Raw genomic sequence first — 15,668 nt, 5'->3', positions numbered from 1 at the left:
AGGAGGAGGGAGTTTCTGGGAGGGGGGCGCACGCCGCGCCACCCCAGCTCTGCCGTAGGTGCTGCTGCTGGTGTGATGGCGGTGCGCTGCGCGCTCCCTCTCCCATCCCTTCTCCTTCCACCGCCCGGAGCCCCGCCAGGACGACCCCCCGCGGACCTCAGCGGCCCGGTGGGGGTGGGGTGGGTGGGGAGACAATGTTGCAGGTGCGGAAAGCGGGTAAGGGAGACGCCAGATGCTGGAAGGGGGCTGGGGAGGAGCCAGGTGTGCAGAGGCGCCCGAGGTGGCCAGAGCCCAGCCCTACCTGATGCTTGGCCCCCACACACCCGCCTCCCCGCAGGTCGGACCCTGGGAGAAGTTAGCTTCACTCCTGCGGGGGCAGGTGTGTGCGTGTGTGTGTGTGTGTGTGTGTGTGCACACGCGGCAAGTGAGGACCCCCAGGTTTCCCTAGCCTCCCTCCCGGACCCGAACTCCTCCACCCGGTACCGTGCACGTGCGCGCGCCCTGGTACGGCCACAGAACCTTCCCTGTAGGTTCCCCCGCCCCCTCCCCCTGCGCCCCTGCCCGCGACCCCACCCTTTCTTCCAGGGTCACGATGGGAGCCCGAGGGAGAGGTTTTGGTGGAAGTCCCGCCGCTGTTCAGGGGGAAGGAAAAACAAAGGGACCGAAGGCAACACCAAAGCAGTTTACATCAGCCTTTATTATGGTCACGTAACACAAGTTCGCACACAGGGAATGCTCCCAGCAAAACACCACATGTCCTCCAAGCCCCCCGCCCCCCACCTCCCGACCCTGCAATGGCAGCTCTGCAGAGGCCGCCTCTCACTCAGGCCCACCCGCAGCCCCGTCAGCCCCCCGGACCCCATTTCTGGGAGCCTGAGCCTCTCCCTTCTCCTTGGGCCTCTGCGAACCTCTTGAACCTCCTTCTCTGGTCCCAAGACAGTTCCCACCCCCCCCCCCCGTCCCCACCCCCTTTATGGTGGTTTCCTCTCGGAAGCCCAGGGCTCTTCCCCCCGCTGGTTTTAGGCGCTGCTGGGAGCCCCCCTGCAATTCAGAAGCAGCTCGTGGTCAAGACCAGTTAGAGGCAGCTCATCATCAGCAGCGGGGCTCCAGAGCACCGCAACTAAGGGGGGGAAACAACCCTGCCCACCCCCCTCCCCCACCCCCACCTCACGGACACGAAACAAGACACAAAACAGCCGGCATCCCCGCCCCAGGCGGCAGGTGTGGTGCGGGGCGGCCAGGGTGGGCTGCGCGCCCAGCTGAGCACAGCTGCGCGCAGGTGCCAGGGCGCGGCCAGCGTCTCTCTGCAGAGGCCGCTGACCCTGGCAAAGGCTGGGCCCTTTTCTCTGGGGAGGGGGCGCGAGAGAACACTGCAGGGGTCTCTGTGGGACAAGTCCAGGGGCACGCGGCAAAGGGTAGCACCACATCCACAACGCAGAAGGGGATTTAGAACGAGCCAGGCAGGGGCAGTCACAGAAGCAGAGGACGGGGTGCGGGGGGTGGGGGGGTGGGCCTTCAGATGGCGTGGCTGAGGGTGCAGACCCAGCCTGCGACCTGTGGCTCAGCACAGCTGGTCACCGGGCCCTCGCCAAACCTGGCCTGGTTTGGGACCTTGTTTGCACGTGGGCTTCGAAGGCGCGAAGGCGGGGCCCTCCAAGTTCAGCCCACGGTCCCTCGGTTGCCTACACGGGACGGGGCAGGGCGCCGTGCAGCTGGTCGTCATAGCGCTCCAGCCAGGTGCGCAGCTCCGAGACCTGGTAGCCGTCAGGGCCGCGGCCGCCCTGGTACATGATGATGCCACTCTGGATGACGTAGAGCCGCTCGAAGTAGGCACCGTAGGCTGAGCTGCTGGAGTTGGTCATGGTGTCGAGGACCAGGGCACAGCCGGGCACACCCTGCTGCAGAACCCGGGCGGCGCTGACCCGGTCGTCCAGGCTTCGGTGCTGTGGGATGATGTAGGGGGTGTCGGTGGTGACCCAGCCGTCGGAGGGGTGCGCCTCCTCGATGTAGATGATGAGAAAGTCCACGTGGCGCTGGTACTTGGTGACCAGGCGCCGGAAGGCGCTCATCCGCGCCATGAACGGTGGTCAGGTGCAGCTGCCGAAATTGAGCACCAGCGGACGGTCCCCTCGCGCGTAGTCGAGGATGTGCTGGTACTGGAAGCCGTCGGGGAGCACCACCTGGGAATTGGGCGCCGGGCCGCCCTCGTGCGCCTGCTTGAAGAGATCCAGCTTCTGGCCGTGCCACACCGCCTTCAGCGACGCCATGGTGCACAGGCGGTTGTCGTCGGACACGCAGATGGGCGGGTCGTCGGGGGGCACCTCCTCCTCCTCACTGTTGAGCTCTACCGCGGGTTCGGGCCGACCCCGGCGCCTCCGGCCCAGAAAATGCTTGCGGATGCACAGGAAGTCGAGCAGCCAGAGCATGAAGGCCGTGCAGAGGAAGCGCGGGAAGAGCGTGAGGCACGAGGCGGTCTGGGCGCAGAGCCTCAGGGCGTGAAGCAAGAGGGAGCGGAGCATGGTAGCCACGGCCCCCCAAGCCCCCTGGGACCCCCCACCCTCTCCCCCCAACAACGGCGGGGCGGCCTGGCCCGGCATCTGGCTGGAGCTGTGCAGGGAGCTCGATTTATAGCCGAGGCTTCACTTGGCGGGAGACTCCACCTCCGGCCGGGCCCGCCCCCTTGCAACTTGAGCCCGGAGGGATGCCCCAGCCGCGGGGGCCAAAGCCTTAGAAATCAGCAATCCTGGGCCCGGGGCGGGCGCCGGCGGCCGGAGGGCGGGGCGGCCGGGGCGGTCGTGCCTGGGGCCGGGCTGCCTAGCCAGCTCTCAGGGGCGGGGGACCCCGGCCGGGGCTGCCTCCCAGGACGGCGAGCTGGACCTGGGACCCAGGCGTCTGCTGTGGAGATCCTCCAGTGAGTGCGAGCGCTGGCGCGGCTACGGTCCCAGCAGCCCGGCCCCGGCCCGCGCCCCTCTCGCCGCGCACCTGAGTGGAGCTCTCCAGCGCTCGCCGAGCCGCGCCGGAGCTTCGGTTCGCTTCCCGCGCGCCGCCGCCGCCGCCAACGCCGCCCCCGCCGCTGCTGCTCGTGCGGGTCCGCTGCCCAGGTGCCGCCGGGGCGCGGGTCCCCGGCCGCCGCTTTGCTGGCCCCGGCTCCCGCCCCACGGGGGACGCGGGCCCGCGAGGAGGCAACTTTGGGTCCCCGCCGCCTTCCCTGTTCGCCCGCGGGCTCCGCTTGCCTCCCGGAGCCCGCTCGCCCGCTCGTCTCCCGCGCGCGCTCACATTCGCGCCTCGCACACGGCCACCCCCCGCACGGCCCCGCCACGCACACCGCGCTCGGCGCTCCCCGCCGTTGCCCGAGGCTGCTGCGCGCCGCCCCGGCCGCGCCCGCCCCGTCCCATCGCGTCCCTGCCCCGCGCCTTAGCTCTCGGGTCAGCGGCCGGGGGCCCAGCGGGAGGTGCGGAGGGCAGGGCCCGCGGGCCGAGGAGCGCCGGGCGCCGCGGACGGGAAGGCTGGAGAAAGAAGCGCCGTCCCTGCGCCCAGCCGACCCCGGAGCGCTTCGGACGCGGGGCTCGGCGGGCGCGGGGCGCGGGGCAAGGGCGCGGGGCGGCGGCGGCCCCGGCGGCTCTCCCACTAGGGGTAGCTGTTGCCTGAATCCCGGAGCGCTCCCCTCTCGCCGCTTGCCTCGCCCGGCGCAGCCCCGGCCGCCGGGCGCACCCGTCCCGTGCGTCCCCGGACGTTGCTCTCTGCCCCGGGAACGTCGGGACTGGAGCGCCCGAGCTGAGCCACCTTCGCCGACCGCGAGCGCTGCGGCTCCACTAGTCGCGGAGGCGCACGGACGCGGAAAGTGCGTACTCTCCACCGGGAATGAGGCTTTCGGGGTGAGGGGCGACTCCCCAACTCCGCGGGGGCCTGGATTGGCGCTGCCGCCGCCGCGTCCTTCTGATTTGCTCGGGCGCGGGACCGGCGACTAGGTCTCAGGGGCGGCCGGGAGGGGAAGTGCCTTGACCCACGGTCCCTGAAGCTGGGAACAAGTCCCCCTCCGACTCTGCCTGGCTTGCGCCCGGTCCCGAGCGGTTTGTACCCCGTCTGTGGAGTCGAGCTGTCCGGGACGCCCGCACAGTCGTGGGGACTTGTCTGGGTGGCGGTGGCTGAGCCCGAGTCCGAGGGCGCTGCCGCCTGCGCCCCGTGCGCCGCCCGACCCGGGACTGGCCGCCCAACTTCTTCCCGGGACGGAGACCTCGCTCGCGCCCCGGCCGAGGGGGGAGCTCGCTGGGCAGAAAGGGCGAGGGTAAATCGCTCGCGGCGGCGGCGGCGGCGGCGAGGGAGCCAGTCCGGAGACGTCCACCTCAGGGCTTGGAGCCTGCAGCCGGGACCCAGCGGGACCAGGGCGCGCGGGATAGACGACTAGGACTCAGGTGCGGAGGTCCCCCCTCCGGTTTTCCGGGCCTCGGAGGGACTCTGCCCCGTGAGCTTCCTGTTGGCCCCGTGGCTTCGGCAGGACAGGACCGCGAGGGGCAGGCGGTGGGCGTGGGAGTGCAGCCCCTCTCCTCTTCCTCCCACTCAGGCCATTGCTGTGCCGCCTGGGGCCCCGGGGTGGGGGCTGCACAGCCCAGGAACTTCTCCCCCAGAAGGAAGCCAGCCTCTTCCCCTACTTCTCCGAGCCTGTCCGGGCCCCTAACCACCCTGGCAGGGGTCTCTCAGGTAGGTTAGTGAATTCTCTCTGAGCCAAACCTGGCTGGGGCTGTGGCAAGGGGTGGTGGTGGTGGGGGGGCGGGAAGTGGGGGACTTGGGGGGTGGGTGGAGTGGAGATGGAGGTGGTGTCCCATTTGTCTTCCCCAAGAGCACCTCTGCATTAGCAAAGTTGTTTCCTTTCCTTTTTGTGTTTGGGGTGGGGGTGAGAGTATAGGGAGAGAAGGCCACTTGGCAAGTCTCTTGAGAGGGTTGGGGGCTTGGGGTTGCTGCCTCCTGGGCTGGGGCAAGAGGAGTCCCAACTTTTGTTGGACAAACTCTTAAGCCCCGATTCTTTGATTTCTGAGGGCGCCCTTCAAGGACCTGTTCTGACGCCAGAACTGGGCAGGGCCATGGCCCCCCCCCCCCACCCCCCAAACTTCCACATTTAGTCTCCGAAAATGCAAAGCCACCTTGGGCTGGGGGAGCCTTTTGTGCTGCCTGGGATATGTGGTGATGGTCATGGCGTGTGTGGTCTGGGGCAGATGTAAGACTGGCCTGTCTGGTCTCCTTTGTGGGTGCGTCCAGTCCTGCCCAGCCAGCAGCCTCCGAGGACACACACACACCCTCCAGCCCCACCGAGGCTCAGGGGAGCCGCATCTTAGGGCCGTCAGCTGCTCTGGGGGACCTGCTCTGCTCCTTGTGCTGACAGGCTACACCCACACCTTGGGGTTCCAGAACCCTGGACAAGGTGCTCTGTCCCACCTGGCTCCCCGCACCTGGCGCAGGTGAGGACAGATCCAGGTGGTACTGGCCTTTGGCCTATGGGACCCAGATCTCAGCTTGGGGCTTACTCCAGGGCTAACCCTGCCCCCTTCCCCCACTGCTCCTTCCTCCCTCTCCTCTCCCTCTCAAACCCTCTTTCCTCCCCAAGCAGCCCCTGCCCCACCCTGCCCCCAGCCCAGGGCAGCACCCCAGCTCACCCTAGGCCTGGCCCGTTCTACCAGCTGCCCACCCTGTCCGAGGGGTCAGCAGTGAGAACCTTGGCCCAAGGCCAAGACCCACCCGGGATTTGGGGGAGCACCAGGCCTCTCGCAGAGGCCTGGCCCCAGTGGCCTTGCAGGCTTTGCCCTGGGGGGACCGGTGTTGGAGCTGGGGCTGTGCCCCAGGCCTCTGGGCCTGGCTAGGCTGCCCCATTCTGCCTGCCCTCTCACAGCTCCAGCAGGGGGCGGGCAGGGGAAAGACAAGGAGGGACAAGTGGAACTGGATCCTTGTGATGTCCAGGAGCAACTTGGCAAGGGGGTGGGACCAGGGGAGTGCTGGGCTTTTGGGGGGGGGGCAGGCTCCCTGTTTCCCAGACTATCCTCCTGGCGGCTGTCTCCTGTGAAAGGGAGGGCTTGGAGGTGTGCCTGGGCCCTGACCTCTCCCCCGCATTGCCCCATGTGGGTGGGTGGGTGGGTGGGTGTGCGGTGGTGCAGCCACCGGCTCCCTCCTGGCAGAGTAACTCCCAGTGCCCAGAGAGGCTGATGCTGAGACTTCCTTGGGGCGGGAGGGCCTCCTGAGGCAGCTGGGAGGAGATGGACCAGCCTCAGCTACAGGTGTGTGCTGGCTGTGCCCTTGTCCCCCTCATAGTGGCCTGGCTGCCTGGGCTTCAGCCCTTCTTGGTCATTGTCCCTATCTTGGCCCCCGACCCCCTCCATTAGCTTCCTGATGCTCTGGGCATTGCCAGGCACTGTCCTGCCTCTGAGCCCCCGCACATGCTGTTCCCTCAATTCTTCTCCCTCCTCTGGCGACTCTCGTTCCTCCTCCTCCACTACCTTCACCTCCACCTGGGTCCAGCCTGCCTGGTCTCCCAGAAGAACCTGAGCCTTCCTCCGTGCCCCCCTCCCCGGTGCCCTCCTGCCTTCAGCCTTCCTCCGCATCCCGCATCCGCAGCCTCAGCAGGGGCGGGTTTCACCACCGGGTTAAGAGCCTGCTGCCCTGGCCCAGCTTCCCCCAGGCTGGCCGCTGGGTCCTCTGCAGTGACGACCCTGAACCTGGCACCCAGGAGAAGCTCAATAAACTTTTGTAGAATGCATCAATGAGTGCAGTGTGGACTTACTGAAAACTCGTTTCAGGAGAATTTCAAGGTATTTCATTCAGCCCATTTGCACACCAGCAGCAGTGAGCAAGGCAGGACGAGTTGGCAGCCAGGGCGCAGCGAGCTCCTGCAGGGAGTCCCCTCTGGGCCAACCTGGGTCCCTTCTGGGTAAGCAGGCCCCCCCCCCCCCCCCGCGGTGCCTGGCCCTCCCATGCATGCGCTCACACTTCCCACGGGCTTCAAGAAGGATTTCTCTCCAAACGTCCTCCCACCTCTCCTGACTCCAGTGTGGCCAGACGGCACAGGTGGACACCCTGCAGGGGGAGGGGGAGGTGCTCTATGCTCAGTGGTCTGGTCTCAGCCGTATCCTCAAGATGGCAGGTCGCAGTCCCTCTTCAGCCCCAGCCGGGCACCCTCCGGGAGTGTGAGGCAGGCATGGGGCAGACGGGGGGGGGGGGGGGGGGCTCCCAGTGGTTGGGCAGCCTGGGAGCCAGGCCAGAAGAGCTTGTTGGGGCCGCAGGGCCTGGATGGAGTGGAGTGTCTGGGCAGCATTTGGGGCCTGGGCTCTTGGCCAAGGGGAGGAGCAGGCCCAGGGGGCGATGCCCTGGGAACCTGCTGTGTGACCCGGGCATGTCCTGTGCCTTCCTCCGGCCTCGTCTGCACTGGGCTTCCCAGTGCCTTCCCTGTGCTGCCTCTAAACTCCAGGAGGTCCCAGGAAGTCCTATCGGCCCTGTCCTGCCCCTGCCAGCTGCTGCGGGCCTGGGACACCCCTACTTGAGGATGGAAGGCGCCTGGCCTCATTACTTACTCTCAGCACCATCATTCACCTGCCCCATTTCCGGCTTAGCTCTGAGGTCCTCACTACATGGCCTGTCCCCACTCATCAGACCCAGCGTGGGCTCTGACATGTTCCTGCCCTGAACGCTGACACAGGAGTGCCCACAGGGCTCCCAGGTGCCCAGGCAGGCCCCTCTGGAGGTGGGCCGATGCCTGCCCGAGGTCCCACATGAGAAGCTGCCTGGGCGTTGGGGTGTGAGCCACATGTGTGAAGGACAGACCCTGCTCTGAACCCCGAGGCTGGCTGCAGGGCCACCTTCAGGTCATTCTGTCCTGTCCATCTCTTACCCTCTCTGGAAAAAGGTGGGGTACAACCAGCCAGCAGACGGGCCTCTCTGAGTCCCTTTGATTCTCTGAGCCTCAGATTCCTCAGCTGAGAGGTGAACCTGGGGTCACGAACATATGTTCCCTACGCCACGCAGGGCAATGCCAGATGCGCACGTGGGTGCATCTATGTCTTTATACCCAGTCTCCTTCCCCAGTGCCTTTCGGGTCCCTGGAGGACACCAGGGACCACCAAGAGGCACCACAGTGAGAAGAAAAAGTGAAAACGCGGTAGGACCCACTTCCCACTGGGGACACGGTGCAGCTGCTGTGTCCTCCCCATGGGCCACAGACCCGTGACAGATGTTGTCCATGTGGCGAAACGTGTTTGGTTGATTCCCAGTGTCCGAAAGATAAAAAATGACCGTCCTGCTGAGCCTCGTGCATGGCTGTGCGTGTGGCTGTGCTTGCCTCAGTTTCCATCTGAATCTCAGCATCATCAGGGGACAGCCCCCAGGCCGTGGCCAGCAGGGGAGCTCAGGTTGCAGCGGGACCCACAGAGGGCTGACCTGGGAAGCGGTGACAGGACCTGCTCCCTCATGAGGCTTCCCTGCTGCCCTGGGCTGGTTTAGGGTGGAAGTGTCCTCCTGAGCCTTCTGTCCTTTTGCCACGGACCCGTTGCCCAACCCTGGTCCATGCGAGGCTCCCAGAGGGAGTCAGCCAGGTCTCCGGCCAGGGCGCTGGGAGGGTAGGCGTGCTCGAGGAGGATGCGCTCCAGCCTTCCTCGTGGCTTCTCTACAAAGGCCCCTGGTCTTCCTCGGGACCTTCTGCAGCAGGTGGGGGACACGGAGGGCAGGGAAGGCGATGGCTCTGTGTGTCCCGGCAGGAGCGCGGCACTGCCTTCCCACTCACTCGACCACGGCCAAGCTGTGTGATCTCGGGCAAGTTACACAAACTCTCCGCGCCTCCATCTGAGAAAGGAGCATAGCAATCACCTGACAGGGAGGTTATTGTAAGAAAAAGTTCAGTCACACACCCACCGCCCCTGGATAGAGTCCAGGGCACGGACGTGCAGTGTAACTAGTAGTGACAGCTGGCATGAGCCCCCACCACATGCCAGGCACCGTGAGCAAGTGTAACTCGGCTCTCGGGCACTTCGGGAGCTTGTGTCCGGGTGCCCACCAGCTCGGTCCACTCCTTGCCCACAAAAGGTCCTGCTAGGTCCCCAAGCTGCGGGCTTCCCCGTGCCAGTGGCCCATCTCAGCGAAGCCTTGTGGTCCCCAGGCACCTCCCTGAGCCCAGTAATTGCGTTTGGTTCAGGTTTGCACAAGGCAGAAACTCAATCCAAAGTAACTTTAACTAAGACGGGATTTGCTGGCCGTAGTCAGCGCGAAGTCCAGGAGGAGCCATGCCATCAGGCACGGCTGTATCCAGGTGCTCAAAGGATGCTTGCCAAGGCCCCGCCTCTCCGGCCTCTGCCCAGCTTGGTTCTCGGGTGGCTCTCTCTCCGCACGTGGGCGAGGTGGCCCCAGGAGCCCTTGCTTTGGGGTCCTGGCCACCCAGACAGCAGAGAGCACAGTCACTCAAGGCAGAAACTTTGTGGAGGCCTAGGGGGGATCAGCTGCCTTGGTCAGATCTGGGTGTTGTGCCCATCTTTCTCAGAGAGGGGTCCCGACTCACGTGAACTGTGCGGATCCTCCCAGATAGGGGCGCGGGAGCTGCTGGAGACACCTATATGTCGAACTACCAAGGAGCGTGATAACAATAGCGGCTGCCTTTCCTGAGCAGTTACCTGTGCCACATAGTTAACGGGGTACAGACGTTTATTGTCCCCATTTCCCAGATGAGAAACTGAGACGCAGAGAGGTGATTTGCCTGAGGACACATAGCCGATGTCTGACTCCAAAACCCATACTCTCCAGTTAACAGGTGTCAGCCAGGGTGCTCAGGGGGCAGATGGCCCCATCTGCGGGGGAAGCGGGCATGGGGGGCCGGAGGGGTGAGATGACCTGCCCCTCACTGGCCCAGTGGAGCCCCGGGGAGGAGAAGGTCTGTGGCGGAGGTTGCTGAGTTTATGGGGATACACCGAGTTGGGGGTGCTCCCGGGCCTCGGGAGGCGATGTCCAGGTGGGCAGAGGTCCGAGCCTCACATTGTGATCGGGCCGGTTTGCTTTGCTTTCGGGATTCACAGTGTCAGGGGAGAGATGGCTGCTGACAATGCGGAGGGGGAGTGGCGGGAGGGGGAATGCACAGCACCCACCCCCATGTCGGTGCAGGACCAGCTCAAACCAGCCCCGCGGCAGCCCCCACAGCCTGGCCACAGGGTCAGAGGCTTGGCAGCGCCGTTCAGGGCAAAGACTTCTCTAAACATGGCATTTCCAGGGGCCACAGGCTGAACCGGGTGGGAATGCCGGTCAGCTGAAGCCATCGACCTATAAGGACCAGGCCTTTCCATCTGAGGGGACCTTTGACCTTTGGAATCTCACCGACTTGATGCAAATCCTGGCCCTGCTTCCTGTGGGCATGTTCCCGAACCTCTCTGGGCTGCAGCTGCTCATCTACGAGGAGGGTGCTGGTACCCTCTGCTTAGGGGTTTGTGGAGAGCCTGGCACCCAAGGGTTGGAGGAGCAGCCCTGTGTGTATATGACCGCCTTTTCCCAGCCAGTGTCTGATGGGTCTGATGGGTCTGAGGGGGGGAGGGGGGTGGCAGCCTGGCTCTGCAAGGGGAGAAATGTGCCCATATTCTTGGCATCGTGGGGTGTCATGGGCAGTGGGTGGGCGATGGTGGTGATGGCCATTTGGCCAGAGTGGACTAAGAGAGTCCTTCCTCGCTCCTGCTGGTCCTGCCACCGAGAAGGCTCTCCCCACTTCCTCACTCTCAGCTCCAGAAGTCGGTCTTCTTCAGGGCTTGGCACAACGCCACTCCTTGCATTCCGGGATCCTTGCATCAGCCGGGGTGCTCTGCCTACCTGTGTCCCCGCCACCGACCGTGGCCCCCCGGGCAGGCTGGGGCTGACTCACCTGTCTGCCAGGCTAGCAGATGGTGGACGCCGGAGCCGGGAGAGCTTCTGGATTTGCACCCCCTCCCCGTGTGACCCTGAACAAGCCCTTGGCCTTTTGAGCCTCAGATGCTTGAGGGGTGTGCGGTGTGTCTGGTGAGTGAGGAACCCGGTCCGCCATCTATTGGCACGACAACGAGGGCTTGTTTCTCTGTGCTGCGAGGTTCAGCTGCTCTGGGGTCTTGGCGGGCTCCTTGGCCTGCCTGGAGGCGGGTGGGCTGGTGTCAGCTGCCTTAGGGTGGCCCCGGCTGAGATGGTGGCTCTGCTCTGCTCCACGCATCCCTGGTCCTCTGGCAGCTCGCCTGGGCCTGATCTCATGGGGAAGTGGAGGCACGGAAAGAAAGCCCGGTGCACAAACTCTTTGAAAGCCCTGCTCATTCTGTGTCTGCTCACATCCCATCCCATTGGCTCAGGGTCGTGGGTGAGCACCCATGTGGGGGTGAGGGTGCTGCAAAGCTGTGCAGACTTACCTGCTCCAGGTCTGGAGCCAGAACTGGAACCCGGGGCTTCCCTGCCACATCCCTCCGACCTGTCCCTCCCTTCTCCCCCTTCTCCCTCACTCTCCGGCCGCCCCCTGTGCCTAGGTTTGAGCTCCCCGGGTGGCACTGTGCGTTAGAGGATGCTCACAGCGATGCCTATGGCCTTTAAGGCAAAAGGCTTCTGTGACCATCACGGGCCCAGCTGTCACTCAGAGGAGGACAGTCTGGTGGAGACAGCATGGATCTGCCCTGGGCACTCCTGGCAGGTGGGCTCGGTCACCTGCTGCCAGCAGCCAGGCAGGACAGCCAATGAGAATCTTCTGAGGTTGAGGCTGGAGGTCCGGACATGTCCTGAGCGCTCACGGTCCTAGGATGGAGAGTCACCTCCCTGAGACCACCGTGTGGGGACCACGGCTGGGGCCATGGCCTCCCATGGGGGCAGCCCTGGCTTCTGGTCTGGCCTGCAGTGGCCTTAGAGGGATTCTGGGGGCACCTCTGTCCTCAAGAAGGGCTCCTTTGGAGAGGAAAAAAAGAACACATTTTAACACCTCCAGATTCTGAAAATGGATTTCTCCCAGGGAAACAGAGACTCAGAGCATGTTCTCTTTGCTGAGAGCACGCCAGGAACGAGGGGGGAGGGAGGAGAGGCCGCAGTGAGGAGGAGGAGGAGGAGGAGGAGCAGGAGCAGGAGGAGGAGGATGAGAAGAGGAAGAAGAGGAACTTGGGAACCAGGACTGGAGTCATAGAGACCTGGATGCAAACCCTGTCCGGCCAGGGACCGGCTGTGTGACCCGGGCAGGAGACCTCACCTCTGTGACCTCAGGTTGTCTTTCGGTTCAGTGGGATCACGCTCCCTGCCTCCTAAGGGATGGATGCCTTGGGGTGTGATGGAGGTAGAGCGGTTCTGGAGTTTTATCCCTTGTTCAGGAGGAAAGGCCTTTCCGAGCCCAGAGCAGTGATGGCAGGCGTTCCTGAAGGACATCCCGAGGCCCAGGATGGTGCAGCAGCGCCCGGCGCGCTGGTCTGGCTGCCGGGCCAGAGCCTTGCTGTGCAGCCTCCATGAAGTGATCAGCCCTCTCTGCTCCAGCTTCCTCTTCTGTGAATTGGGAGCAAGAATCTGCACCTGACCAGGTCACTGGGGGTCAGCTGGGATGTGCGTGCAGGCCAGGCACAGCGCCTGCTCTCAGCTGGGGGGCGGGCCCTGAGTGTTCAGCTGGGAGCACTGCTAGGCCCTGATCATGGGTCCTCCTTCACTGGTCCCCTCCAGGGCAAGTCCCCACCCCCCCTCCTGCTTTGGCTGACAGCTTCGGGGCTGCCTCCTCCTGGCAGTCTTCCCAAATGCCTGGTCAGGATTGAAGGGTTCCCAGGTTTCAGCAGGCCCATGTCATGCGTCTCTCTCCAGGGACTTTGCTCTGTGTTTCCACACCTGCAATTGCATTTCCGCTCCATGTTCCAGTCGTGTGGAGAGAGCTGCTCTCTGCTCAGGATGCTGCCCAGCCACGCAAGTGCCTGTGGCTCCTGAGCAACATCCAAGCCGCTTGGCCTGGCCTTTGAGGCCGCCTGGTGGGGGGTGTCCCCCACTTCCCTTTTTAACTTCACCTTCTGCCCCGCCCCACACTGACCCAGGGCTCCAGCCATGAAATGTGGCCACCATGACCAACAAGTTCCAGGCCTGTGGGGAGGTGTGCTGGAGACCATCAGCCTCCCAACGAGGGAGCCCACCAAGGCTCAGGGAGACTGGGTGCCTCCGCTGACTCCGTCAGGACCCAAACGTAGGTCTTCTGGCCCCAAGTTCACGCTCTTCTCATGGAGCCAGTTTCTCCACACAAGCTCCATCAGCCAGCTCTACCACCTTCTCCCTCTGGAACTCCTTTCCGTCTCCTCTTCCCAAACTCTAGCTGTCCTTCAAGGCTTGGCCCAGATGTGGCCTCCCCCAGGAAGCCTCCTCAGATTTCTCATCAGATCATCTCTTCCCTCCCCTGGCAATCTGCCGCTGTCTTTTCCCCATGACGTTGGTTCACCCTGGTCCTGGGAGGAAGGGAAGGTTGTATTCTAGTGGCAAAGATTGCGAATTCCTCCCCCTACAATATCCATTTCTCCTCTCTTCCTAAAGTAAAATAAACCCCAAATGTGAGCTGGGCGCATGGTGGCCCGTTCCAGTTCTCAGCCTCTCTTTCAGCTACATGCAGCTATTTGACTAAAACCTTGCCAATGACATGACAGAAGTGACGTGTGGAACCTCGGGGTCCTGCTAAAGGGAAGAGAGGTGGCTTCCCCTTCTCCTCCTCCTCCCTATCACACTGCTGGACGACAGACATGATGGCAGGAGCTGGAGCAGCCATGTGGACTATGGGATAGAAGTTGGGGGTTGAGGATTACAGAGCAACAAGGTAGAAGGAACCTGGGTCACCACCACATTAGCCTAGACTGCGGAAACTCAGACCGTGACAACGCTTCTGTCCTGTTTAATCCAGTGTACTTTCGGCGTTGGTCACAGTAGCCAAAATGTATCCTAATTAGTACGAGTCCAGGTAGAGAAGTCCATCACCTCTTTGCAGGATGACTAAGTGATCAGTGACTAGAGGTCAGCCAGCCACAGGTTGGAGACTGCTTTTTAGAGCACGTGGCTGGCGCTCTGGGGTCATGGGAGGGATGTGTCCATGGGTCTGAGTGCTGGCTCTGCCACGTTGTAACTGTGGCTCCAGTGGCTCAGGTGCCTCTAGTATCAACACGTGGGTGACAGTCCACGTGCAGAGTGAGGCTGAGATGAGAGCCTGGCTTAAAGGCACTGGTGTGTGTGGTTCCTCTCCTGGGCTGAACCCGCTGTAGTGAGAAGGGCCACTTCTCCTCTCCCCTGCGCCTGCACTGTCCCCTCACCTTCCCATTCAAAGGGGCTACCCTTCCTCTTCCTTGCTCTCCCGACTCCCCCTCCCCCCCCGCCCTCCCCAGGGCTGGGGGAATGTAATAACCCACATGGAAACATTCAGCTCGTAACAATGAATGTTTTCCACCAGGACTTTTCTTGCACTTAAATTAATGATCTCGGAACCTCTGGAAATGGCTGCAGAGTAGGAAAGGGAGTTTCCTTTCCAGAAGCCGATTTTAATATTGCAGAACTGTAGGTCCCCAAGGTTGCCCACGTGCCCCGTTAGCCCCTGCTGCCCTACAGGAAGCAGCCCTGACTTGACTCCTCCGGAGGAGGCCCACCCTCCGCAGGCACACCTCATCCCTCAGGGACCTCAGGTGGGGTGCAGGGCCCCTGGAGCTCTGGCCGGCGAGGGCAGGAGGAGCTTCTCTCACCGGGGCCCCACTTTTGGAGCCCTGGATTCTGAGACCCACCAGCCTGGGAGGGGCCAGAGAGGCACTGGGCTGGGAGTGTCAGGCTGGGGAGTCACCCCAGTGGTGGTGTGGAGGGTGGGGGCTGAGAAAGTGGGCCTGGGGTCCCACCCCCTACATCAACTTGCTCTCTCCTGCTTTATTTAGGAGCTGGGGTTCCCTTTCAACTGCAACATGATACAAAGGGCTTCACGACTATAAAAAATCACACTGAGCACCCCGTTTTAAATATTCTTAATGGTGGTAAAATGCATGTAACATGAAATTTACCATCTTTAATAAAATATATTTTCATTGATTTCAGAGAGGAAGAGAGAGAGGAGGAGGAGGAGGAGGAGGAGGAGGAGGAGGAGGAGGAGAGAGAAACATCAACGATGAGAGAGAAACATCAGTCAGCTGCCTCCTGCACGTCCCCTACTGGGCATGTGCCCTGACTGGGAATCCAATCATGACCTCCTGGTTCATAGATCGACTCTCAAAAATCTCTAAATTGATTTTTAGAGAGATGGTAAGGGGCCGGGGCGGGGAGAGGGAGGGAGAGAGAAATATTAATGGGAGAGAAACATTGACCAGTTGCCTCCCATATGCACCCTGACCGGGGATTTAACCTGCAACTTAGGTATGTGTCCTGGCTGGGAATCAAACCCACAACCGTTTGGTGCACAGGACGATGCCCCAACCAACTGAGCCACCCAGCCAGGGCCATCTTTAACCATCTTTTAGAATACAGCTTAGTGGCACCAAGTACATTCACGTTGTTGTGTAACCATCACCACCATCCATCTCCAGAACTGTCTTCATCTCGCAAAACTGAAACTCTGTTCAACACCAACTCCCCCTTCCCCTCCCCCAACCCCTGGCACCCACCGTGTTTCTATGAGTCTGACTGCTCTAGGGAGTTCAGACAAGTGGAATCATAAAATACTTGTCCTTCCGTGACTGGCTTAT

At 62.9% G+C, this 15,668-nt stretch overlaps 1 protein-coding gene across 1 annotated transcript; it reads right to left on the bottom strand.

Annotated features, from left to right (window-relative positions):
* Positions 1-1,165: 1,165 nt before the first annotated feature.
* Positions 1,166-2,597, bottom strand: DIO3 (iodothyronine deiodinase 3). Its single transcript, XM_008154793.3, has one exon. The coding sequence runs from the start codon at positions 2,595-2,597 to the stop codon at positions 1,683-1,685; it is 915 nt and encodes a 304-aa protein (XP_008153015.3). The 3' UTR covers positions 1,166-1,682.
* Between the last annotated feature and the right edge of the window lie 13,071 nt (positions 2,598-15,668).

This window comes from Eptesicus fuscus, chromosome 5, assembly GCF_027574615.1.
Source record: "Eptesicus fuscus isolate TK198812 chromosome 5, DD_ASM_mEF_20220401, whole genome shotgun sequence".
In the NCBI taxonomy this organism is placed as follows: Eukaryota; Metazoa; Chordata; class Mammalia; order Chiroptera; family Vespertilionidae; genus Eptesicus; species Eptesicus fuscus.
The sequence above is the reverse complement of the archived record's forward strand: the minus strand, read 5'-3'. Positions and strand labels throughout refer to the sequence as shown.